Raw genomic sequence first — 27,771 nt, forward strand, 5'->3', positions numbered from 1 at the left:
GCATTGCACAACATTTCTAAAGGTAAAATAACTTAACTTAGAATTTAATATAATCTGTATGTATATAATAATAATATATAATAATAATATGTATGTATATTTTGGTATGTTCAGAAAGAATAATACAGCTCATTATTCAATACCATCGTCGCCAGCTATAAGTCAAAATTTTTAATTTCAGTTTTTTTTTTCTTTAAAAAAATAAAAATTATAAATTACCTAATAATTGATTAATAAAGTCAAATAAAATATATTTGTCACTTTTTACGAACATTTTCAAAAGCATTTTTGTTCGATTTTTAACGCATTTAAATGCGGACCCTACTGATGAGGGTTCGAATCTCGTTTGAAATATATTACTTTTTTTTAAAAATATTTTCCTCGTTTCTCTTAATTAATCGAAAACTTATTGAGAAATTCATAAAATCTTTCTTAAAAAATAACAACTAGAAGAGTAAGTTTCCTAACTTTTACTGATATTTGGTGATGATCGAAGCTATCCTTATAGTTAAAATTGTGTACACGGACACACATCATGGTAAAACTAATTCATTCCTCGATCCACTCAGAATTTAAAACCTTAGTATATTAAAAATGTTTATAATTAATTTCCCGTCACTCGAGTAATCTAGTGTAAGATCGATTTAATAGTAATAATAACTGTAATATAATGTTCACTTGCAAATTGTTTCTATAGTTTTAATTTAATTTAAAAAAAAAGCTAAGTAGGAAATCAACGGGAAAAATGCGAACCACATTGAGTAAGTCCTTCTGAGACTTCATTAAAATTTTTCGTAAAATGCAAATGCCAAAGACTCATGACTTATTTATAAGACACGAGTAGATGGTAAATTCATAAATTACGGAACGTAAAATGAATATCAGAGGATTCATGAGGTAATACAAACGATGCCGATGACTGTCATTTCACGTCATCAATACTACGGCAGACTAGAGTTGGTAATTCATGTTAATTGAATACATTAGCAGTCAGTCGGTCAGTGTTCTATACAATCGTGGAAAATTATCACGACGATAAAAAGGTACACTTGAAAGTGCATAAATATTGTGTTTTCGACATCGGAGAATACAGTACGATGGTTAGGGGGGGAAACGATTTCGCTGGATCATCGTGTTGTTCCGCGGACCATCATTGTAACGATGAGAAACGTGATCGACCAGGACCGATCATGTCCTTAAAGGAGAGAGACGTGCACAAAAGATACCGACGACGAGGCGAACCGACGCCGAACTGGCAAAAGGTGGTCGTCCGACGGGCCGTGAGCGTACACCGGTTCCGTTGTCGTGCGAGTGCGAGCGGCGACGGGACGCTCGGAGATCCGTGGGCGGGCGCCATAACCGAGCGGTGCGCCCACCAGAGGGAGCCACACGCGACGCACCGCCGCCGATCCATATAGATGATTCCCGTGCGTTTCGGCGGCGGCTGCGACACAATCTGGGACGACGGTCTCTACGTTAGTACGTGTGTGCGCGTGTTGACGAGAGAGAAATCGCCGATAGCTAATAGTACTCGTACGTGCAACGGGATCGGGTAAAAGAACGCGTCGAGGAGATAACGCGCGACGGACATATCGGTGCGTCATCGTACACGTAGCCCGGCGGTGGCCCCATTGTCGTCCCGTCACTTTCGGGCGCACTCCGAGCTCACTCGTCGTCGATGCCGCACGCGATCCGCTCGTCCGGCCGCCCGTTTACCCCCCAGCCGCCCGTCAACCGTTTGTCCGTTATCGAACGCGCGCGCGCTCTCGCGCCATCGCCGTCGCGCTATCACACACGCGAGGCTCTCCTTCTCTCGCTCGCTCCCTCCCGACCACGCCACTCGTTCCGTCACCGTCACTCGTGTGCGTTTCTTTCTCTTGAAATATTTTTTTTCCGGTTTTTTTTTTTTTTTTCGCTTTTTCACATCCTCTTTCCGTATCATGCGTATCGCTTCGTGATGTACCCCACACGCGGTGCTACCGACATCGAGTGCTAGGCGCTCGCGCTGTATAACACGCACTCATCGCGCACCGCAGCGTTGAACGTAATTTTTTTTTTTTTCTGCGGTACGCCGAATCGTCGTTTTCTCTCGCACTCTCAGTCGGTCAATTTCTTCACTCCTTCTCCTCCACACGGTCCACAATTCGCGTTCGCCGTCGCGTAAATAACGCACACAATATCACGTTTTATATACTGTTCTTTACATTATCGTACGCGCACGCACGCGCTCATGTCGACACGCGGCTAGGGTCTTGTCCGGTGCGCGCGTCGCCTTATCGTGTTCCCAGCGAGAAAACAAATAAATAAATAAACGGATAAACGACCACCAGAACGAATAATACTCTCGACATTATCTTATTGTCTACGCAACCAGTCGCTGCACCTCTCGCGCACGGATATCGTTCCGGACACGGCAGCAGCAGCAGAACGTCCTTGATTAAATTGCACTCGTCGCTCCATCACCGAGGCGGCGTCGTATCACTGTTGCAGTTGTCGCCACCACCCCGGACAACGTGTCCACCCAGTGACGAGTAGTAACAATACGCACCGTCGCAGAAAAATGGTTCTGCAGACCGACCCGGCCGCCAATATTTTGGTGCATGTGCGCGTCGACGACACGTGAACCGTGCACGGTGGTCGGAGGGACGATATCACAGTGCTGTTGCTCGTGGTGGTGGTGGTGGTGGTGCGCTCACGTTTGATGACAACACGGTTATCGCGAAGCCATGGCCGCTCAGCAGATCCAGGTGAAGTTGTTCACTTACTCGGTGATCGAGCGCAAGGACGAGATCGAAGAGGTAAGACGCCGCTGCAACCGTAACGGTGGACGCCCGTCGACGGCTATCGCTCTCGCGCCGTACCCGCGTGCACTCTCGTACTTACAAACGCCGTGCCGTGTGTGTGTATGCATATAACCCGCACGTCGTCGTCGTCGTATATACGTCGTGTGCGCGAGCCGTGTGCGTCGTCGTCTTCGCCGTCGTTAAATTGACAGAGTCCACGTCGCGGGTCTTTCATTTTGTTTTCTCCCTTAGAAATACGAACGGTGTTATCAAACGGTTCAGACCCTTACGAATGGCCTTAACGATCGAGAGTACCACGATGCTCTCACCAATCACATCAGCAAGGACAAGAGTCAAGAGGAAGTCATCAGCTTGGGGCTGCTGACCGCTGTGCTACTAGATCCTAAGAACGCTGACAAGGTATGTGCGCTTTCTTACACAATAGTTGTGTATACACTTCTAGATTACATTTGTTCTTCGGGCGTATTGTATAAATATTGATTAGTCTGGTATCATGCGCCTCGATCATTTGGAACAGTTTTACTGTATGTTTCATTTATTATGAAGTTGAAAATCAAATTGTATACCAGGGAATTAAAATGCAATTGAATAATTTGTTTTAAAAATTTAACTTGACACATCTTTTTTGTAGAGTTTTTAGTAGAAGATTTATATTACATGGTTGTTTTTTTTTTTTATAATCATTTCAATAACTGTTATTCTACAAGTTCACTTTCAAAATGGGTTACTGTGATTAGTTGATCAGAAATTCATCACTTTATAGTGTTAAGTTGTTGCATGAAACTATAAGCCTAGTAATAAACTAAAGATATTAGTTTGGTTTATTAAATACAATTTCAGATTTAACCGTAGCTTTATTATGATATTATCTGTGTAGTTTTTGATATTACAATTTAGTTTCTCATTATTTACTTATTGTTTTTTTTTTTTTACATTTATTTCATTAATTTTTATTTACATATTTTTTATTCTTTGATAATAATTTATAATACATTTTATTCTTTCAACAGATATACAGAGATTTAACTTTGTTATCACGTGATGGCTTACAGAGTGTAATAGCCCATTTACAACAATTTACATTAGAAAAATGGAATCGACTTTTAGAAACTCCTCGCAAACAATTATTGTGGCTAGTTCGCGAAATGGTACGCAACAACATAGCAGGTGTGGACAATCTTTGTTGGAACTTGATGCGAAATGCAGCTGGTGGTGATATTTCTTCAACTAATATTGCACTCATTGAATATCTTCTTGATCTTTATCAAGACCATAGGTATTTTTTTTTCTATTGAATACAATATTTTAGTCTTTATCTTTAATTTTACATTTTTTTATTGTTAATTTTAGAAAATGGCTAGAGAGATTTCCATGGTTGATAGCATCTGTTATTTATTCATTTTTACGTTTTATTGAAGATCACAATAATTTAATTCCTTTACGTAATCGGGAAGTAGCATTCACTGTATCACTACTGCGTGATCGATTTACAGATTGTTTAATTATTGGCCGAGATTTAATAAGATTGTTACAAAATGTTTCACGTATACCAGAATTTGAACTGTTTTGGAAAGATTTATTATACAATCCTCAATCATTAAGCCCAGGCTTAACTAATGGTAATTATAAAGTAATATAATATTCAAAATATTTATGTTAATATTTTATTATTTTTATTAGGTGTTATACAAATATTAGAGACAAGGACTTCTAGAAGATTTTTACAATCAAGACTTACACCTGATATGGAACGTAAATTAGTATTTTTTACTTCCTCAGTTCGATTTGGTCATCATAAACGATATCAAGAATGGTTCCAAAATAAAGTAATTTATTTTTATTTTTTATTTTTTTCTTAATAAATTTAAATTTTGTTTTATAGTATTTGAATACACCTGAAGCACAATCTCTCAGAAGTGATTTGATCCGATTTATTGTTGGGCTCATACATCCTACAAATGAGTTATTGTGTTCAGACATAATACCTCGTTGGGCTGTTATTGGTTGGCTCATTACTACATGTACATCAAATATAGCGTTAGCAAATGCCAAAATGGCTCTTTTTTATGATTGGGTTTGTTATGATCCAAAACATGATAACATTATGAATATTGGTGAGTGAGCATTAATTGTATAGTCAAATTTAATATATTTAGATTATACATTTATAATACATACATAACACATTTTAATTATTTTATAAAAAAAAATACTTAATCAAATAGTTAAATTGGTCATCATTTTCAACAACTTAAATATAAGTTTATTTGGAATTCAATGTACATTTTTCTTTTATCCTAATTTTTTTTAAACTTTCTGTAAACTAGATTCCTATCAGGATTTAACTTTTATTTACATGTAATATGATAAAGTATGACTAAATATATTGTTGAACCGTGTAAATATACTGTCATGATTTATCTTATTTTTATAATTGATGGTTTTGAAATTTAATATTTACAATTATTCTTAATTTTGAATGATTACATTTGACTTTATGGATACTTAGAGTACTACAAGCTATACTTCTTTAATTAAAAATTTATCAATTGTATAAATAATTGTTATATTATTATAATCAATATTTTATAAATCTGAGTATAAAAAAAAAAAAATTATTCAAATAAGTATTAAACATCAAAATTGATCTGTTCTAAAAGTATATTAAAAAAGCTTTTAATATATTAATTATTAATTAATTTGATATTTTCTTATATTTTAATTTATATACAATCTTTTTTTTGTCCTTAGAACCAGCAATTTTAGTGATGCTCAACTCTTTACGTATTCATCCTACAGTAACAGCAAGCCTACTAGACTTCTTATGCCGAGTAATTATACATTTAAATTTTTAAGGTTGCGGTTTTTTTTTCTGTCATAATTATTGGAAATTTGTTTTGCTGTTACCTATAAATTTATCATTTTTCTGGTAACGTCATATTTTATTATTCATTTTATCAATTAATTTATAATACAGTTTATTATTTTTATTTATTTATATTAAAAAACTAGTTTCAAAAATTATATATGAATCCTATTATTAAATGTAATACGTAATTTTTGACTTACTGAGCACAATATATTTTTCTTTTTTACAGCTTTCACATATATATTATAATGAATTAAATTTAATCTATGATTTGATAGAGATAAAACATCAATTAAAATTTTCCATGTCTTCCGTGTTTATTTATAATGATGAAAAATATTTATAGTTTATCTAATACTTTTATGCTATTTAGTATTTTTTTTTTTGAATGTTCTCAATTTGAGACTGGGTCCACAAACAAAAAGGTTTTTACTGTGATTGTAAACCAATCATCCTTATACTCTATTCAGTTTAAGTTAACTCACTCGTTAGATGAACACCAATCATTGTTACCCATAATACGGAGCACTAGTATCTGTATGAAGATGGCAGCTGTTATATGTACAGTAGTGTCGACGACTAACTGCAATAATTAATGATGATCAGCAACAGCAACAACCATTCACGGAACACCTGTCACCAATTAGGGGGGACTGATTGTTTTTAAATTTCAGTTACATGTGTGAAATGACTTAACTTTAACTGAATAGAGTGTAGAGTTGTATTTACTATGAGTTAACATTAATATATGTGTTTTCTAATCTAGTTCCTAATCATAATTACCTATATAAACTTGAATTTAAATGATTAATATTTTTAATTTCAGATTATTCCTAATTTTTATCCAGCTCAGACTGAGCGAATACGTAATGGTATTTTTGTTTCTCTTCGGCAAATTCTTGATAAAAGAGTATTAGCATCATTAGTTCCTTTGTTTACAAATCCTCGAATTGATGGTGAACTAAGAGCCATGATACAAAATACTTTCCGCGAATTCTGTGATCCACCTGCGGTTCAAGGTAATACTATTAATAATTTTATATCAAGAATAATTTGAATGAAAACTAAATATTATTTTGTTGATTTTAGGTGACCCTATTAAAAATGATGACATGATAGATAATATGATGCTTATATCACTTAAAGGTGAGTTAATAGCGGAAAATGAAGACATCACATTTAGTGATGAAGAATCTGAGACAAGCCCGAAAAAAACAGTTGTCTCTGAGAACAATAGTATACCTGCTGTAAAAACAACACCTGGTATGTTGAATATACATTATACATATTTGTCAATTAATTAATTATAATTCCCTATCTTACATTATTTCAGCAAAAGTTAAACTGAAAGAAAAAAATGTGCTACCGCCTGATTTAGATAAAGAAGCTTTGCAAATGTTAAGCAAAGAAATGAGACTGGAGACTGAAACTTTATATTTTGAAAAAGATAATGAAAGAAAATGTGAATCAATGGAGAAAATTATTCAGTTAATCGTTCAAGACGATGAGTTATACCCTGATATGTTGGCTGCATTGGGATCCTGTATTTCCTGTCTTTTAAAAAATCAGATTGAAGAAAAGATTTTCCCTTCAGTACTTAATGATGAGTAAGTTGTAAATATTTATAAAGTTAATTTAATTCTATCACATATATGAATTAAAATTTGAGTATTTATAGTTAAAAATTCTGTATGGTGTGTTACCCATCCTGAGTGTTGATTTTTTTTTATAGTAGCTGATTAATTGATATGATAGCAATTATAAATTAATATTCAAACATTATTTTTAGTGAATATTGATGTTGAATATACTCTGTATAATATTGAACTATAACTTAAATGTGTGCAAATATATAATAAAATAATTTGATATATTTGTATTATCATCAATCTTAAATCGTAAAATTGAATTTAACACTTATTTTGATAAAATATTAAAAAGAAAAACTATTTACCTATCTGAAAAAAAATTATAATCTTTAAATATTTATCATTGCTCAGAAATAACCATGTTTAAATAACTTCTTTTTTGTTTTTCAATGCATTGTCATTTTATTTGTTTAATTTATTTGTATAGTGAGTTTTTATCATATAAAGAATGTGTGTCTTTTTAAAACCTTAAATCATATGTGTTTCATTGCTCTTAACCAAGATCCTATAGTTAGATCATCAATAATTATTTAACATTGTTCAATAAACAGTTAATATTATGTTATGTTTTATAACTTTACATTTCATTTTTTTAATTTATTACATATGAGTCATTAATATAAACAAATATCACAATATTACATTTTTAATATGTAGTATTTTTTTTTTTTAATAATGATATGTCATTTGAATCTAAAACTTTTTCAAATTTAGTTAGTTTTTAACTTTAAAACAATTATTCTTTTGAAGAACTAATATTTTATAAAAATAATTATGAAAAAATACAATAGTATTTATATATATAAATAAGTAAGAACAAAATTCATTGCTAATGTATATTTTAAATAACATATTAATACCATTAGTTATTAATTGTTTAATACATTAATCATAAAAATTTCTGATATTAAAGAATTGATCTATATTTTGTAATTATCGCAGTTTTTTTTTTTAGGAATTTATCTAACAATACTTTTGTTTGTCATATTAGTTTCTTTTTTGAATATCATATTTTTGATAGTAAAATTTTTATATACATCTTTAAATACTTATAACTGTAGAGTTTCTAATAATAAGTATTCAGTTAAGTCAAAATGTTCATAAAGTAATATGTACTAAATATTTTATAGTGCACTAGAAGACAGTATTGGAAAACCATTATTTGTCATGTTTCGTAGTATTTCCCAATTTCCTGAAGATGATTCACGGCGGTTACAACTTTTGTCACTGCTGGCTGAAATGAGGACTCATCAAACTCGGATTGGCTATTTATTATTTTATTATTTGCAAGTGAGCAGTGTATTAAACAACAATGCCAATAGAAAGATGAATAAGTAAGTTAATATAAACAAATATTTATAATGATAATTATTATAATATGAATGTTTTTTATTAAGTGGTATCAAGTTTCTCATTTACAAAGAATTTTGTGATACTCAAGAAGTTGAAATAGGTGATTGTTTATTAAGCGATCTTCAGTTATGCCAAGAAGATGATCAATCTTTATTTTGTTGGCTTATTCCTGCTGTTTATAATCAGTTTCCTAAAAATGTTGTTGGGAATGAAGACTTTTTACACTTAGTTGTATCCACAGTTGATGGCTCACAAATACAAGAAATTATTTGTTTAATTTTACAAGGTTATTTCCAATTATTTTATACAATTATAGATTAACTTGAAAATAATAATCATTGATTGTTATTAATATTTGTTAATAGGTAAGTTATGCATGTTTCGATCTGATGCAGTACCATCATTGGCTACTAGTTCATTGAATTGGGAAACAATGGAGCAATATTTTTTTTGGCAATTGGTATCTGCGCATGACATAGATATTAAAGTGATATTATCAAATATTACAAAATTAGACTATAATAATCATCCAGAAACCCTGACTAATATTTTGCTCATGCTGAAAAAAGAAAAGTATATTCTCATGAATTATTATTTATTAACAAATTATATATTAATAGCTACATTTCAATATTTTTAGGCCTACTTTAGATTTATTGAAACCTGTGTTGTGTAGAGAAATAAAACCTTTGAATGACCAATTTGTTATATCTGTGATATCTAGTTGGTACTTGGAACATGGTGAAAATGTAGCAAATCTAGTTTCTCAGCTATTAATTAGTAGATGTCCGGTTGTGTCTCCAACCAAACGGAAACGTGGACAAGGTTCTTGACTTTTTCATGCAAAATTTATCATATAAAAAGATTTTGGTACTTAAATTTGATTAAAACTTGTTCTATTTTAGGACAGGGTTTAGGTTCTAGAGGAGGGGTAGCACCACCCAGTGCTGAGAGGATCCTTGGTCACATGGAACGCATTCGTAGTCGGGGTACATGTCCTGTACTGTTTCGTGCTGAAGGCATGCAAAAAGCCTTACAAATTGCCCAGGCTGCATGTACAGATACACAACGCATGTTATTTAGCAATCTTTTCCAATTGCTTGAAGATGATGAACCGCACACACCAACTACCAATAAAAATTCAACTGGTGGTAAAGGCCGTGGACGTAAGGCAGCCCCTACATTTGGTAACAGTAACAAAAGAACTACCGTAATGCTTAAGTCTGTGATAAAAGAACTGTCGGACAGCTCAGAAGAGTCTAGTGAAGTAAGTACAGCAAATGTTTATAGAGTGAAATGTTTTATATAAATGTATGTATTCTTTTAGGAAGAAGAAGTAATTAAACCAAGACAAACAAAAAAACGAAGAAAAATAAATACAGTTGCATCAGATAGTGATTGATATAAGGTATCTTTACTTAATGGGGTAGACTTGACTATAAATTATTAAACTGTGCTGAATTGACAAAATTTGCCACAATTTTATCCCCCTCCTGTATTTTCTTTTAGTTGTAATAATGTTAAATACAAAAATATTTATGTATAGGTATATATATATATATATGCAAAATAAAATCTGAGAATTGTTTTCAAAAAAAATGTTAAACAATTAACATGTTTATACAATGTAGTACATTATTTTTATTGTTTATAAAGTGACTGTTTTTGTACATACTAATATTTTAAATTTAATATAATTGATTGATTTTAATTTTTTTTTACAATCTAATGATTATTGTTTATGCTTTCTTTTAAATCCTAAATAAATATAAATTTTGTGTAACAAGTTAACATATTTGTAAAATAAGATTGATTCATCATTCCTATGCTTTATTTGTTGATAAATTTGTCTTTCACTATAGGCAATTTAATACATTTATTAATTTCAAATAATTTTTGTTCAGTGATTATTCAATATGAATGTTGATTTACAAATACAATATATTGCAAAACATAACCCCTGACTATGCTGTACATTAGGTGTCTTTTAATAGTTAATATTTCGAAAAAGACCGATGAGGTTCCCTCCAAAATATTGTTCTCTATAAATTTCATAATAAGTAATTTTACTTTAAAACCACTTTTTGATGGAGTTTTGTTTGTTTTTCATGGACGTGTTTTTACCGCTGAAAATGACCGTTGTGGCGTCCTCTTAAACAGCGTGACAGAACTTCTGGTTATCACTCATCAGTATTGAGGAAAAAATTACTTATAAAAAAAAAAAATAATTGTTTTTTTTTTGTTACCAGTTTAGTATAACGTATCTGACTCACTGAAAAATACGCATAGTGTAAAATAACCTGCTAGCAATATGCCAAGGGGTTGCTATAGCACCCTAGCACCCCCCTCTGGATCCGTGCCTGTATGTTAGTATCATGAATCAATTATTTAATTTGTTAGTATAATTGAATAGAAATTACTCAAATATGAAGTGGAAGGAGAAAATGTAGTTATCAAATGATTATAAATATTAACTTACATTTGAAGGATTCTATATTATACTTCAACTTGGACTAGGTAAAATGTTCAGCGTTACTGTTTTCCATTACTGTCAATTAATAATTTTATTAATTTATTTGATTTTAAATGTGTTTTGATGAGAGGAATAGTTCTTGATATTTATTTTTCTGGCCATTTTCACAAGATATATATATATAAATTATTGTAAAATAATATTCATAAATAAACAAATTTTAATGATGATGACTGTCATATTTATTTTATTGTCATGCTATTTTCTTATGCCGAATTAATAAGTTTAATTTCTTTACCTGATTATTGTATAGTAATACAGTATGTAAACCATACTGCTACATTGCATTTATCTAGGTAAAAATGTAAGTATGTAAAATTGAATGTTTATTTATTTTTTTTGCATGAATACTTGGAACATTTTGCCCAATTATAAAATATAATAACATATCACAATATTTATAGATTTTGTATCTAAAATTACATTTAATAACTAGAGAAAATTTAGTGATCGGTAATATATTTAATTTAACGTAATCGGTGGACTTTCAAGTTTTAAAACTCACATAATTTTTTGTATTTAATGCCGAAGGTCAAATAAATAATTCATTGTTTTTGTTGATATGACACCGTTTGTCTTAATTAGTTTTAAATTAATTAAATATTTTAATATTTACTATACTCATCAGTGACGTACTGACCGGTGGGGGGGAAGTTAGGGGTTCAACCCACCATACATAAGTTAACCATATATAACAGGGGTGGCCAAACCGGAGCTCGCGAGCCGCATGCGGCTCGCGTCATAGACTTTTGCGGCTCGCATCTTATCGTAACATTTAAAAAAAAAATTTTTTTAATATGAATTTATGTATTTGAAAAAGTATAATATTTTATTAAATTAAATTAAATTATTAAATTACAGTATAAAGAAAAAAATTTGTAAAAATAAAGTATTCTTGATATCATTTTTCATAATTGACTATTTTCTTATTTGTTGCGTGTTTATTTTGCTTGTAAGCTTTTTAAAAATCAGGACTAGATGTTGTTAACGCAGTCCTTAACAATTCAGTTAAATGATCATCCGTTAATGTTGATCGATGTTTAGATTTAATCATTTTCGTGGTTGAGTATAAAGACTCGCAAGAATATGTTCCAAAAATCGATATTAACTTTTGAGCGCAAAGAGTAATTTTTGGATATTTAATAACAGGCACATGTTTCCAAAATTCCAACAAAGAATGACAACTATTTGAACTGCTTCAGTCCTTCATCTTCCAATAATTCCAAGAGTTCAATTTCTAAAGCTGCCGTATCCATTGAAATTGATTTTAATATTGGACATCCATTTTCAGTAACGTTAATTACAAAGGGATTTTCTAGAAATGCAATCGAAGGTTTAAGTAATTTCAAGTCTTTAAATCGATCTTCAAAGTGAGTTGATAAACACTCTAATTTTTGTACATAATCTTCACAATTCAATTTTGTTGCTATTCCAACCAAATAATCCTCAATTTTTTTTAAATACGGAAAATGGTTTAAATTATTTGTTCTTAAGTCTCTTTGAAAAAGTTTAAGCTTATTTTGGAAACTAAAAATGTCTTGTACTAGGTTATTTATAAATTTATTTTTACCTTGAAGAGACATATTTGATGTAGCTAAGTGATGCACAACGTCAGTACAAAATGACATATCTCTTAACCATTGTGGGTCTGAAAGTTGTGGAAAATTTTTATCTTTTTCTTTTAAAAATGTTTTAATGGGTTCTAATAAATAGAAAAATTTTATTAAAACGTTATTTACCGATAACCATCGAACTAAACAATACCACGGAACATCATTTGGAATATCATCCTCTAAACTTTAAACAAAGTTTTTAAATTGGCGATGTATTTTTGAACCTGAACGTATGTAATTCACAATTTTAAGAACAATTTTTTTTAGTTAGTTAAATTAGTTAGTTTTAATTAGTTTCGTTCTATGAAAAAGAACTCTTCTTCCCATTGTAATTTGAATTCTCTGTGTTCTTCATACTTGCGTTTCTTAGACATAATAATTATTTTATTAATGTTGTGTTGTTACACGCATGACGTCAAAAAACACTATGAAGACATAATATCCATTATCCATGTGTGTCTATGTCTGTATGATATTTTGATATTTATGGTATTAATGAAGATAAAATTTAATTTGATATTGTTATCTTATTCTTCACATTTTATTAAATACCATACCTTAACTTATCTTATTTACAATAATACAATATCATATATATAAATTATATAATAATATGACCTTTTTTTTTTTTTTTACATTTTGGCTCTTCCATATTTATTAATATATTTGGTGGCTCGCAAGTCTTTTCTCGCTGGTCACCCCTGATATATAATGATTCATTTTATGGAATATTACATTTAATATATGTAATAATAATTTATGTCTAAAATAATTAGTGTTGTACCACGTTACATATTATTACACGGTTGTATACACTACACCGGTTAACGTTTTTACACAGATACTTGTCTGTATATTACATAGACTCAGGCCAGTATTTAAAAATTTGGCGCCTCCGGGCATATAATTTATGCGCCCCCCAAAAAAAAAAAAAAAATAATAATAATTATAATATAACAATTATTATTTCGTCAATAATCGAGATTTTTAATATTAAAATATAACTTATAAATAAAAATGTTTAATATTTTTTTTCTTTAGGTACATAATTTTTAAAATTAATTTTGCTAAAATATTTTGCCGCCCCTGAGACTTGACGCTCCCGGGAATGTGCCTACCCCCGCGCTCCCCATAAATACGGGCCTGCATAAACTATTTAAAAGAGTATAACTAAGAGTATATTACTCTATGGTGTATAATAGGTACATATCCAGGAGGGAGTTAGAGGTTATCCCCCTCCCGGAAAATGTTTCAATGTTTAATTAATCGATTGACACAGCGCCCAGCGGTCCCCATTACTTTCAAGATATCGTATAGTACAGCGGTTCCCAAACTTTTTTCAGTGGTGCCTTTTTTTGGACCCAATTTAGCCACGGTGCCCTGCTGAGAACTACATTACAGAACAAAAAATAACTTATTGATAACCAATTTTATTAATTTTATTAAAATTGAACTTAATTATAAATGAATGCATTTTTAAACTTAAAAAATAAATAAATAAAAATTATTGTTATTATGATTATAATTATTATATAAAATATTATAAGGTTAAAATGAGAATATTCGAATATACAATAGAAAATATTATATTATTTGCTATAAAGTTTTTACGAAAACCATAAGGAAAAATAATTTTATACATTTTAAACTATTTGTTTTGAACCGTACGTAGACCGCGGTGCCCTTAGAAAATGGTCGTGGTGCCCTAGGGTACCGCGGTGCACAGTTTGGGAATCGCTAATATAGTATATACTACCATTGATAATAAATACTATTTATAATCAATGATACTATCTATATAAAATTATTTTTTTTATAGTAATTATTAACATTACATCGCTTCTGAATTACACTAATGGTATGATACAGAATATAAATAATAATACTAATAATAATAATAATAATATAATAATAAAACCGATTAGCGGTTTTTACGATTGCGATATCGATATCTTAACAAACTTATCCCCATTGTATTTTTACATTCTCTATTGCGATATTAAAGTGGATATTAATGATGTTATGGATAAACTTGCTAAAAAATCAAAACGAAAATTGAATATACATTTATAGTTTTTTTTAAAAATAGATAAATATTTACATATTTTAACTTTAATAATCAGCGTTGTAAAATAGTAGGTAATACAATGTTAAATGTATGATTATTGTCTATTGATTATAATAAAAACATACACAATTCAAAAAAATGTAATGTTACATTTTTTCTAATCTCTCCCCCTCCCAAAAAAAAAAAAAAATTCTGGATACGCCACTACTTTGAATCATGCAATTTGACATAAAGATAAATATTTATCTAATCTACAAATAACCGATTTACGATTATACTAATCATTAGTAACTAATGAATGTGAACGTACCTACTCAATTTCATTTTATTTTAAACTCTCGTTCTGTGCCCTTTTGTGTTCTTGTATTTTTTGTATCTATACAATTATTTATTATTATAAACGTAATTAATTTTTATTCAATATGAGTGATAGGAAAAGAAAATTAAAAATCATTTCTCTAAAAAAATGTTTCAATAAGAATAAAGAAACTAATGAAGACGAACCAAATATTTCAAATTCTGAAACATTCGTTGAAAAAAATAAAGAAGAAAGTTAATAAACTAAATTTTAATGATAATGATATTATTAATTATTTTAAGCAAACTCGTATGTCAGATGAATTAAATTTATCTATGTTTAAAGAACTATGGTATCCAGATAAATTTTATCAATTTCCTACTAGTTGAAAACGAAATTTAAAATATCAGTTTAACTGGTTTCTTAGATGGTTATTGTATTCAAAAACAACGGACGGAGCTTATTGTAAATATTGCGTATTGTTTTCTTAGCACCATGGTGGTGTAGGAAGTGTTCCGCTTAAATGTTTTGTCCAAATTCCTTTTTCAACATGGGAAGATGCCGTAGAAAATGTTCGCTATCATGAAATAAATGAATATCATAAAATGAATGTTCTTCATGCTTAGTGTAAATTAGCTATTACTAAAAAAATCTAATAAATCTTGGTATAGATTGTTCTTTTATGGCTATATATGTCCACTGTGCCTCTCATTGTCTGAGTTTGGCTATTTCTGACGCTTGTGATCTTCAAAGTATTCGAAATTATATGGGTGTGGTTGGAATTGTATACAAAGTTTTTAATACTCTTATAACTAAATACCTAACCGAATAAATTTTTATTTGTTAAAAATATTGAAGATGTAATAAATGACAAATGTGAATTCGAGTAGTACTGTATTAGATCAAAACAATAACGTAATACCTACTGTTAGTGTGGAAATAATAAAAAAGGTTATAAGTTCTTCTGAATCCGAAACTCCTAATTTAATAACAGAAGAAAGTATTCATGAAACAATTAGCACTCCTGAATCGTGTGATACTCTTGAACTATATTTTTCTTTTTATATAGATCCGGCATTTTGGACTGTTAATGAGCAAGCCCGTGATTATTTTTCTATGAATGGTTTTGATGCTAATGTATACAAAAATTGTGATTTTATAAACTCAATAGTAAAATCAAGATATATGACCAAAAATATGTTTGAACGATTATTACCAAATGGTGAAAAAATCGAGAACTTTTGGCTAGTCTATTCTGAAAGTACAGGTAAAGCATTTTGTGTGTTTTTTTTTCAAGTCGTAACGATGATTCCTATTTATCAACACAAGGTGATTGGAAAAACGCACAATCTTGTTTTAAGCAACACTAATGTTCTACAAATCATAAACAATCCCATATAACAACGAAAACTAGGGGACATTTTAATAATCGTATCGATAAAAAGCTTTTTTCACAACTTGGAGATGAATCATCTTGCTGGAAAAATATTTTATGTAAAGTTATAGCCGTTATAAAATCATTATCTTCACGCGGACTTCCAATTAGAGGTCGAAATGAAGTTATTGGTTCAGTTCACAATGGACTTTTTTAATGGCAATCGAACATGTAGCACAAATTATATTTAGATAATATTTTATTCGAAAAAATGGTGTTAGATTATATTTTGATAAATATCGTATTGGTTTGCTATTTTCTTGATTAGAAAAGTTTATGAACATAACCAGTCATTATTGTTTAGTATTAGACTTTATGATTTATATTTTTAGTAATGTTAAATAATTACTTAAAAATACATTTTCTCGTTGATAAGTTTAATAAGGCGGCAAAATACAATTTTCCTAGGGGTGGCAACGGTGTTTTACATAGATAACCAAAATATTATCTAGATTAGATAATGGATAATACATTAAAATTTCCTCTAGAGAAGATAATAGATAACTATTTAAAAATTTATCTGGATAATACATAAAAGATAACTACATTTATCTAGATAAAAAACAGATAAAACTAGATAAAAACATAATTTTAAACAGTTTCATCATTCTAACTTTGTAAAATGGTTATTTTTCTATGAATAAAAAAATTAATTATTAATTATGATTTAATTGGTTTAAAATAATCTAAATTCATTTTGCTAATTTAGACAGAAATCAGTACGTAAACCTATTTTTATTTTTCATTACTCAAATTTTTTAAACATAAATATTTTAAAATATTATAAATAAACTATTTTTATTTCTTTTTATTTTATGATATTAATTAGTTAACAGATCAAATAAATTTATTACAATTTAAATAATGTATAGTTAAAAATGTACCTAATGTTATGATTTTTGTGATTTAAACTGACACGGCACACAGGTAGTGGTGGTGTGCGCACGGGTCGCGGGTGTTGTGAAGTTATATATTAAAATAATATTGTGCAAAAAGAAAAAAAACAATGGAAAAATGATAATAATAATGTATTGCACGATAACATAACAAAAAAAAAGATATTAATTTGTGTATTAATGTCAGCGGTCACAATTGCTATATCACAAGAAAAGAAAAAAAAACCAATGGGTAAAAATGTGCGATGTGTCTCCGTACACGATCTCGGAAAAACAGCCCGGTTATGTGGTGGTACCTGTCGGACGTCGTAGCGACCGCTCGCGTCCCCTGACCGGTGATGGATGGGTGGACGGGGGTCGCTGCGGCGTTTCGTGCCGCGGAGTGGTGGATGATGAGAGAGATAAGGACACGGTCGGCGACTGCCGTTTCGGTAACGGCTGCCGCACGGGTCCGCGTTAAAACATATACCTATAATGTCAGAATCATCTTTATGAATACGTTTCATCTCTTGAGAAATAAATTTATCAATGTTAAATTGAGAAATAAGGACAACTAGTTACCAACGCCGAACAGCCAAAAATAACTAATAACAATGATAGTCGATGGAACGTTAACGTAGCAAAGTATGAATGTAGGATACTAAAAATAGTATCATATTATTAATGTTATTAATACTTGTCTCTGACGGATAATTTATAATTTTTAATACATATCTGTATGTATGTATATTATATTTATGAAACTCATGCTTGATTAAATATATCATAATTTTAAAATATTCGTTTAAAATAATTGTTTTTTATTCTAAAACTATAGCAATTAGCATAAAAATGTATTGTGACTTATTGCCCACAAAAAATTATATTACAAAATTTTCATATTTTCATTATTTTCTAGAAAAAACTTTGAAAACAAAAAAAAAATCATTTTTTTGGCAAAATCTTTCTTTTTTTTTGAGTTATTTGAATGTAATTTACAAATGGTTAAAATTACGATAAAATATCTTAAATTAATACCGTAAGAAATTTATTTTTTTAAGAAAAACTATAATTTGTATTATATTTCTTCATCTGATTAATTTTTTTATTCCAACAGTCTGATTTATATTAATACCTAACTATTGAAATGTTATTTCAGACGCCATGAATCCTCATTAGATTATAAATAAATTGTTTTTTAGCTGGTTTTTTGGATGGCGATAAACTATCACAAATTATTTTGATATCTTATAAATATATACACTATATAATATAATATATATAATATATGTACTATATCATAGATTTAAATTTGGTTTCAGATAATAGTAAATTGAACATTCAATTATTGTATTTCATTGTTATGATTTAATTTTACCATGAACATAGTGTTTAATGTTTAGTAGTAGGTACTGATGTGCCGTGGGTAAATACCCGACGGGTAGGTAAATATTTTGGGTATTTACCCACTATAATATTAACCTACCAAAAATTTGTGTAAATATTTTTTTTTTTACTGTCAAACATAATCATTTTTATTAAATAAATTTAATTTTAAAATTTGAAGTGTTTTGGTTAGTTTTTAAATTCTTAGATTTATTTTCCCATTAAAAGTGGTATTGATTTCAAAATGAATAAAATTAACAAAAACTTCATAAATATAATTTATGTACTCTAATCATCAGTCTTGGAAAAATATGAAATAGTCAGGAAACAATCATAAAAAAGTATTGTGAGATCCATGGATTGGTTTTAGCATTAAAAATAAATTTACCCAATTTGTTGGTAAATACTTGAAATTATATTTACCGGGTATTTGCCTATCACTAGTAGTAGGTACTATTTAAAATATTATGATATAAAATTATTCTCGTTGGTACAATAAAAAACCAAATTACAGGTAGTAAATTACCTTCAAAACGTAACTTAAGTGTCTTATATTATAATATGCGAAATATTAATTTAAATTTAAACTCAAGTATTTTGTTAACTACTGATGAATGTTTAATGCACTGGAATAAGGCATGGATTCCAACTCGAGATTGTGATAATTGTGCGAAAAAGATAAAAAAAAAACTATATTCTGAATTATGAAATTTAGAAAAAAATGGAAATATATATCAAGTAAGAAAAAAGTAATTTGAAGAAACTTTTGTTTGTTTGATATCGATCATTCGAATGCAAAAAATTTATTAATTTTTCTAATTCTAGTATATTGAACGGCTTTGTTAGAACAAAAATTTGGAAGAAGCGTATTATTTTTGCTTGTCGACATCATATTTTCGAAATAATATTACAAGCCGTTTTTATTGAAGCTAAATTTCCACAATCATCTTGTCCAAATATACTAATTTTTAAAAGATTCGTTAACAGTTGGTCCAATATTAATAAAAAAGTGTGGAAAGATGATCCATGACATATAATATATTAAATATATATAATAATATATATTATTATGTAAAATATATTAAATACAGTTCGAGATAAAATATTAGATTTTGCAGAAAAAAAAACTTAAAGATGATTTCCCTCGTAGTGATTAAAAAGAGTTTTTGCAGTTGATTATAATATTTTTTAGAAGGAAACTTAAAGGAAATATTAATTTTTATCAACCTAGTACTTAAATATAAATACATTGCTGAAATTACTCTAAATACTTTTATTAATCACTTATGGTATCTAAGTGACGAATATGTAACATTTTCAATTTTTGACAATCTTCTTAGAACAAAAAAAAAAAAAATAATGGCAATAAAAATGTTAATGAATGAACACAATGATAATGAGCAAGTAGGAAACATTAGGAAAAAATATTTATTGAAAATCGAAGATATGTTGATCTGATTTCTTTAAAATCAGTAAACATGTTTGATAAATTTTATATTCAAACTAATTCTTTATCTCTTGATCCAATATACTGGGAAGTAAATGAATAATATAAAAAAGAAAAGAAATTATTGATACATTAGAAGTTGTTAACGATTCTGCCAAACGCTGTTAAACTGATAAAATACATGTATATATCAATGGCGTAGCGCACAAGTGTGACAAGTGACATTTTCGTAATTGTTCTAGAGCAGTGGTGGCCAAACTACGGCCCGCGGGCCAACTCCGGCCCGCCATCATTTAATATCTGGCCCGCGAAAGTCTTCTATATTACAGCACTTATTTGTATAACTGTAATATTTTGCATTTACGTAAAAAAAAATTTAGAATGCATTTTTTTATGGCCCGCGATAAAAAAAAAGTTGTTTTTTATGGCCCGAGGAAAAAAAAGTTTGGCCACCACTGTTCTAGAGAACGATTTTTAAGTTTGAGCTGTTATGACAATTCAAAAATGTAACGAACTGCAATGAACTTTTATTTATATTTTTTTTAAAATGTAATGAGTAATGAGGATTAAAAACCTGCAATTACCACATTTATATTCTTAAAAAAAAATTAAAAAAAAAAAGTATTGTACTCATTTGGTGCACGTAAAAAGTAATACTTAAACATTTTTCATTTAAACATTTTTCTTCTAATTCCAATAAAGAACAACAATTACTTGAATAATGTTATAATTTCGTTTGTGCATAATGTGCGGAATTGTATGATTGAATTGAATATGCACTTAACTCATTTTTCAAAAAAAATGTCGCTTATCAAACTTGTGCGCTATTCCATCGATATGTAAATTATAATAAAATATTATATTTCAAACTGAAGTATATAAATTAATATTCAAAATATATTAATATTTTATGAGCTAATGAGCTAAGCATCAATTATTCTCGATTTATCATTATTATTATTATTTCATTTTTTTTTTTTTTTTTTGATATAGGTAAATTAAACTATTATATAATAACGGTTACTCTATCAAAACCCTGATAAAATACGATTTTTCAAGAAATTAAATTTTATACAATATTTTTAAAAGATACTTTATCGTAAATAATTACGGTTATAAAACCATTTATAAAGTATACTCAAATTAAAGGAAAAAAAATTTTGACAAAAAAAATTATTTTTTTTTCTTATTCGAATTTTTTCTAGAAAATATTAAAAATATGAAAATTTTCATAATATACTTTTTTGTAGGCATTAATAAATTGTATAAATAAGTTTCAATACATTTTTATACTTATTGCTGTATTTTTTGAATAAAACTAAAAAAACACTAAAACCACCCTAAATTGCCTTATTTCAACCCTGATTCGACACCAGAAGGGGTTGATTCACATCTTCCAAATTTTACCAAAATTACATTTTTATATAACTTAACAAATCTATAGGGTACGGAATAATATGTATTAAAAAAAATATTTCACTTATATAAATAATGACCACCCTAATATAGACGACCTACACTAATACTATATAGCCATGGCCACTATTCAATGGTTACTGGTTGGCTTTATTATTATTTATTACTTTAATCTAAGTTTATATATTGTTATTTATGGAACGTTCCAACCAAAGATTGACGTTTTTTATCCATGTGTTTACACAATTATTGTCTATATTATTATTATATGAGTATAAAATTAGCTATTAGGTATACGTATATTAAATTCCGGCCGTAAGCATTAGACAGCGTATCGCCTAGTATCGCAGGTAACGCCCAGTCGTCGATTACATAGAAAAAAAAGTTAATCGTTATAAAATTGAATGGTATTATTTGAAATACGTTCATTTTTATGTTTTCTGTGTTAATAATTTTACAACACCTTTTCTTCGTTTATAGAATATGTATATTTAAAATTTAAAACGTACATACGGTAATACTATGTAAGTGTTTATTATTCCTCGTTTCATTTCCACAAAAAAAAAAAAAAAATATCTTTTTCAAAATTATCTAGATAATTTATTTTAGATAACCATTTTATTTAAAAAGATGGATAAAAAGATACTTCAAATTATTATTATCTAGATAAAATAAAAAGATTAATGTTTTTATCTAGATAAATCATCTAAATAAAATTATCTAGACAATGAACAACAGTGTGTGAAAAATCTGTTTCTGATCAGATTTTATAAAATTAATTTCTGTAATCAGTGACTCACATGAATAATATATTATTGATATTTATATTATACATATATGAAGATAAAATAGACGAAATTGCTAATGCTAATATTTTGCTTCATGTTACGTTTACTTTGTTACCTACGTTCAACAATAGTGAAAAAATACTAACATTGTGATGCTGCGATTGATTATTAAAAATAAAAATGTTTTATGAATATTTTCATTTTTCGCGTTCCATGGATTTGTCATCCCTGTCATATATTTTTGCAAATTTTTTTTTCTTACAAGAACAATATTTTCACACTAATAATTAAACAGTTAATCTTTCTGGAAATGCTGATGTGATTTTGTTTAAATTTAAATCAGTCCTTATAGTATTATTTGAATTTAAAATCGCGCGTGAAAAATGTAAAGTTATTCAACGTCTGGTTGCGGGGCAACACTTATTTTTCATAAAAATTCGTAATACACATTTTTTGATGTACAATGGTATAATAAAGAGCCCCCTATACCCTCTTCCATATGATTATAATTTTTAGCAATAGTTCCTTTTTATCAATCATCGAATTGCACATTATAATTAGGTAACTTATTGTCAATATTATTATTATTAATATTAATTATTAGGTAACCAATCTGTTATTATTTTTTAAACTGAAAATATACTTTTGTCTGTTATAAATCTGAAAACTATTTACAAATTATTTATTTTAATGTGGGATGTATAACTTGAAATGTAATAGATATATTCAAGTCCTCATCAGCTGTCTCGCTAACACTAGTTTCCTGAAAAACACCTTCATAGTAGTCTTATTCATTAATATTTAGTAGGTGCACACTTCCACTTTCGGACTACATACCCCGTGTTGGGGGCTCACTAAAAAATAGGGGTTGGTGTGGGGAAAGAGAATAAGCTAAAACCGACCTATTATTTATCTGTATACGTTCGTATCAATTTGCGTACCGTATAATTGATATTACAAATCGTCATTTTGAATTGAAGCTACATCGAAAACAAAAAAAAAAAGCGTGAACGTTAATTTTTAATAATTTGAATTCGTGCGGGTCTTAAGCTCAAAAGTGGACGCGCGTAAAACATTGTACGAATCGGAATGAACTTTGTTTAATTATTGATTTGGTGAAAAAGAAAATCGTTAAAATCGTATATTTAAAAACTCATTTGATGCGTACAATTGTGCAGTGTCGATAAGTTGAAGATAATAAAAAAAGAGATAAAATAAAAATGAGATTTGTATGAAAAAACGTGGCAAAAACTAACTGCGATGGCCGGGAATCGAACCCGGATCAACTGCTTGGAAGGCAACTATGCTGACCATTACACCACCATCGCAAGATGATTTTATGTAGGGAAGTACTAAGTTTAAGCAGTACCACCTAGGACAGTTTGGCAACTATTGTTACGGAATCATGTGCTACACGTATCGACGGTTCCCGATAACAATATTGTTGTTCGCGGTAAAACGTGATGATGATAGCGCGACGACTGCGCGATAACAACGTTTTCAGCCCTCACGCTCCGTCTCATGCGCTAGGAGCAGCCGAACATTTTCTTCCGTCCTACGTTGTCCTTTTCGTGGTCCGAGATGCGGGACTTTGGACAGGTCGCGACGTTCCACACGTCCGAGCAGGAGATCAGCCCGATGTGCATATATCTGGTGAAGAACGACAGCAAGGGTGACAAGCTGCTGTTCCGGTACCCGTTCTGCAGCTTCGGCCGTCCCGTCAAGGTGACCGCGAACGATCAGAAACGGTCGCTGCACAAGGAGTCCGTCATGGACAACGCGGTGCAGCCGCACGAGCTCAACGACTTCACGGACGACGTCTTATCAAGTCTGTTCGCCGTCAAGACCGAGCTGTGCGGCCGCAAGTTCGAACTGAAGGTGAACAACGTGCGGTTCGTCGGCAATCCGATACAGATACAGACCGGCGGCAATGAAGGGGTCGGCAAACACGGAGGAGTCGGTGGCGAAACGAAGCCCGAGAGTCCGTCCATCATACTGATCAACATAGTATTCGCCCTGGACTCGTTTGCTCGCCGCCTAATAGTCCATAACTACTACGAGATAAGCAGATGTGTTGGCGTAGCTCTCAAGCACGAAGAAAAACGATGCGCCTATCTGTCGTCGCAGATAAAAGATATGCTCATGGTGCACGATTCCATGGCTACAGGGTAAAAATGTTATTTATGCTTATTTTTACTACAGTCACCGGGTACAGTGACAGTTACGAGATGGATCATGAACCATGTAATATCGACACAATAGTCATATAGTTCAAAGCCAGTTCATAGGTGGTTTGCTTGATAAATTCTACAATCAGTTGCTGCGTAAACATTTTACTTGGTTTTGACATTTTACACAATTTATTAGATAGTTAAGTTTAACTATGGGAAAATTAAATATTGTATTTAGTAAGTCCTTGCGGGACTCTGTTTATTGATGGGCTGCTATTTAACACTGAATATGATTTTTATTGAATTGATCATTAAGATTTAAATTTTATCTATTTACGATTTTTTTTATTATTTTTACAGTTCAGAGTGTGATCTAGACACATCTTTTGAGAATGATCAACATTTCGAGAAAATCCTCAAAAATTGTTCCTTAGCTCAGTATTTAAAAAGAGTGTTCGAGGATATAAGTACCACTGGAAAGGTCAACATAAAAGTTGATGGCTGGATTGACGTAAGCTACTGTGTGACAAGCAAGGTCCATCGTTTCTTTAGGAAAGACCAGTATTTTGAACCATACTTTATTGACAAGTGGGAGCACATTACATCTGATAAAGTGAATCAGTACTAGTATGTTTTGTGCTTGAAGGTGTTTAGAAGGAATTGCGCCGTACCACGGTCTGCTCTTGTTAGCTGACCGCAAAGTTCTCCTGGATAGTTTGCCACTAGATACTAGTCCATCAGTTGTTCGGGTTATCAACATGTATAGTCCTATCAAAAGCTTGGAAACTTTATCTGCCGATTCAGATCTTACCATTGCTCAAGTATGAAATAATTAACAAGTGCCGTGTGAAGTTTAATTGTAATGTTAAGTATGGGATATGTTTATAGGTATTTAATATAGCTGGTCATTTGGTTTACTGGGGAGATGCCACTATAATATTTCCACTGACAGAAAATAACTTGTATACTATTGCTCCTCATGTACCAACTGAACGCAATAATAAATATGCCCTAAAATTTAAAGAAAAGTTTCCCGATTACGATTTATTAGAGGTAATTATTTGTATTGCAATCACTGAATTAATTAATATTTTATCTAAAATTAGGTAATGAGCGAATTTTCCTTTCCCACATCATTGCAATATAAAATGTGTCCAGTCGATGATAAGAGCAGTGGCTCCACAATGGTTCAAATAATAATTTGGTTGTTGCAACACAAAATGTTGCTTCAACTTCATACATACATTTACTTTATGCCATCCAGTAAAGGTCTTGTAAGTATTAAAATATTTCTGTTTTACTATTATTGTTCATTAAATGTACTTTTAAAATTCATTTTATATAGGGTTATTATAAGGAGGAATCAGATGATGATGATGATGAACATTATAAACTTCCCTCTGAAGAACCAATGGCTATGTATCAATTGCGGTCAGATACTGAATCTGTAGTAACAACATATTCTGAATCCATGTGTAAAGCAGAAAAAATGTTCCATGAATTGGACGAAGCTGAACAAATGGCCATGATGCATATACCGGCAACAGCAAATCCTGATGACTTTCAATTATTAATGAGGCTGTTAAGAAAAGGTTATTTTAAAGGAAATCATCACATAGAAGAAATAATGTACTTGCAAAATATCCGACGATCGGATTTAATACAATTATTGGACAAGTTCAAAGATGTATTAGTAATTGTTGAAATGCAAGATCCAATAATAAGTTGTTTCTATTCACAGTAAAAATAGAAAACACATTTAAAATGTTAATAACCGTCTTTTGCCTCTAAATTATATTTACCATTTAGTCATTGTCTTCCAGTAAAATATGGTTATTAATATTATAAAATATTTTGTATAGTGAGGTTTAATGTTGATATTAGAATATGATGGAATTTATTTTTTTTTCATGTAAGACCAATTTGTAAATTCGATAAGAGCATTTAATATTTATATTAAAAAAAAAAAATAAATGAAAATTTGTTGAACATGGTTAAAATATTGGTCTTAATCGTTGAAAAAATGTTTTCAACAAATTATATATTTATAAAAGTATTTATGAACTTTTTTATTTATAGAGATGTATGTTTGTATTATACAGTAGTATATAATTGCATTATACCATGTATTATATACATGGTATAAATTTATTTTATACAGACGGTATGAAAAAAAAATATAATGCATTAGTTAATTTAAGTTATTTTTAGTAACTCAACTATTAATTTTTTAATAGTACCTATAGAAAGGATCTCTAATTAAATACAGTATTATTATAAAAATTAAAAATATACAATATTATCGTAATCATGTTAATTTAGTATTCAGTTGTTAGAAATGACTTAAATCAGTTTATTGAACTATTATAATATTCAAATATTGTAAATGTAGGTACAATGAAATAGTATATAACTATAAAAGTATAGTTTTATATTTATTTTTATTTAAAAATATCTATAACATACATCATAATAGCAAATTGGTAGCATGTTTAAACATTAATTTGGTTAATTAGGTCCAAAATAATTCTGATATTGTGTGTTTTTTAATTTTTTTCTTACTTTTTAGTAATTTTATGCAATTAATCCATTTTAAAATAATTAATATTCCATTATTAACAATATGGTTATAAACTTTGTTAAATTTCCTATAATTTAAGGCACTGCAAAGTTTAATATGGGTATCATACGGTATTATACAAAAAAAAAAAAAAAAAACTTTATTTTAACATCACTAATTATTTATTTGCATTTCAAAATTAATTAATGCGTTGATTAAAGGAAAAGTAAAAAAAAAAAATTATTTATGTTATCTAATTATTTATATTTGGAGCATTACTTTTCACACAGTTTGGTTTATTGGACTAATTTATTGTAGATTCATTCTATAGATTACTACTAAAAATTAATAGTTGAATTACTAAAACTAACGCCTAATTTTTTTATATTTTTTTTTTATGCCATCTTTATGAAACAATTTTATACCACGTGTATAATACAGTCTTATACCTACCACTGTATAATACAAACACCAATCTATACTAATCTATTAATCTATCTACCTAT

General features: G+C 29.5%; 2 protein-coding genes, 1 non-coding gene and 1 pseudogene across 3 annotated transcripts; 2 read left to right on the forward strand and 2 right to left on the reverse strand.

Moving 5' to 3' along the window:
- Positions 1–1,449: 1,449 nt before the first annotated feature.
- LOC112681787 (integrator complex subunit 3) lies at positions 1,450–10,260 on the forward strand. Its single transcript, XM_025552104.1, has 16 exons — positions 1,450–2,798; positions 3,036–3,203; positions 3,815–4,080; positions 4,155–4,423; positions 4,485–4,630; positions 4,687–4,918; positions 5,556–5,635; positions 6,500–6,692; positions 6,763–6,936; positions 7,007–7,280; positions 8,453–8,656; positions 8,720–8,961; positions 9,041–9,248; positions 9,316–9,500; positions 9,581–9,942; positions 10,003–10,260. The coding sequence occupies exons 1-16, from the start codon at positions 2,727–2,729 to the stop codon at positions 10,075–10,077; spliced, it is 3,150 nt and encodes a 1,049-aa protein (XP_025407889.1). The 5' UTR covers positions 1,450–2,726; the 3' UTR covers positions 10,078–10,260.
- A 1,866-nt stretch (positions 10,261–12,126) lies between these two features.
- Positions 12,127–13,248, reverse strand: LOC112681833 (annotated as a pseudogene).
- A 10,542-nt stretch (positions 13,249–23,790) lies between these two features.
- Positions 23,791–23,862, reverse strand: Trnag-ucc. The gene has a single exon. It is a non-coding gene; the product is annotated as a tRNA-Gly (tRNA).
- A 91-nt stretch (positions 23,863–23,953) lies between these two features.
- Positions 23,954–26,651, forward strand: LOC112681789 (GATOR complex protein NPRL3). The gene is made up of 6 exons (XM_025552106.1): positions 23,954–24,702; positions 25,066–25,293; positions 25,352–25,526; positions 25,594–25,758; positions 25,812–25,979; positions 26,051–26,651. The coding sequence occupies exons 1-6, from the start codon at positions 24,116–24,118 to the stop codon at positions 26,447–26,449; spliced, it is 1,722 nt and encodes a 573-aa protein (XP_025407891.1). The 5' UTR covers positions 23,954–24,115; the 3' UTR covers positions 26,450–26,651.
- Positions 26,652–27,771: the final 1,120 nt, after the last annotated feature.

This window comes from Sipha flava, unplaced genomic scaffold, assembly GCF_003268045.1.
Source record: "Sipha flava isolate LNK unplaced genomic scaffold, YSA_version1 197_pilon_pilon, whole genome shotgun sequence".
Classification (NCBI taxonomy): Eukaryota; Metazoa; Arthropoda; class Insecta; order Hemiptera; family Aphididae; genus Sipha; species Sipha flava.

What these genes read in the sequence shown, in the direction of transcription:
- LOC112681789 (XM_025552106.1), top strand. Translation starts at nt 24,116, where the DNA reads ATGCGGGACTTTGGACAGGTCGCGACGTTCCACACGTCCGAGCAGGAG. An exon ending in CAGATCTTACCATTGCTCAA is followed by an intron (nt 25,527 to 25,593) that starts GTATGAAATAAT and finishes ATATGTTTATAG; the next exon opens with GTATTTAATATAGCTGGTCA. An exon ending in CCGATTACGATTTATTAGAG is followed by an intron (nt 25,759 to 25,811) that starts GTAATTATTTGT and finishes ATCTAAAATTAG; the next exon opens with GTAATGAGCGAATTTTCCTT.
- LOC112681787 (XM_025552104.1), top strand. Translation starts at nt 2,727, where the DNA reads ATGGCCGCTCAGCAGATCCAGGTGAAGTTGTTCACTTACTCGGTGATC. An exon ending in TACTAGACTTCTTATGCCGA is followed by an intron (nt 5,636 to 6,499) that starts GTAATTATACAT and finishes TTTTAATTTCAG; the next exon opens with ATTATTCCTAATTTTTATCC. An exon ending in GCTCAGAAGAGTCTAGTGAA is followed by an intron (nt 9,943 to 10,002) that starts GTAAGTACAGCA and finishes GTATTCTTTTAG; the next exon opens with GAAGAAGAAGTAATTAAACC.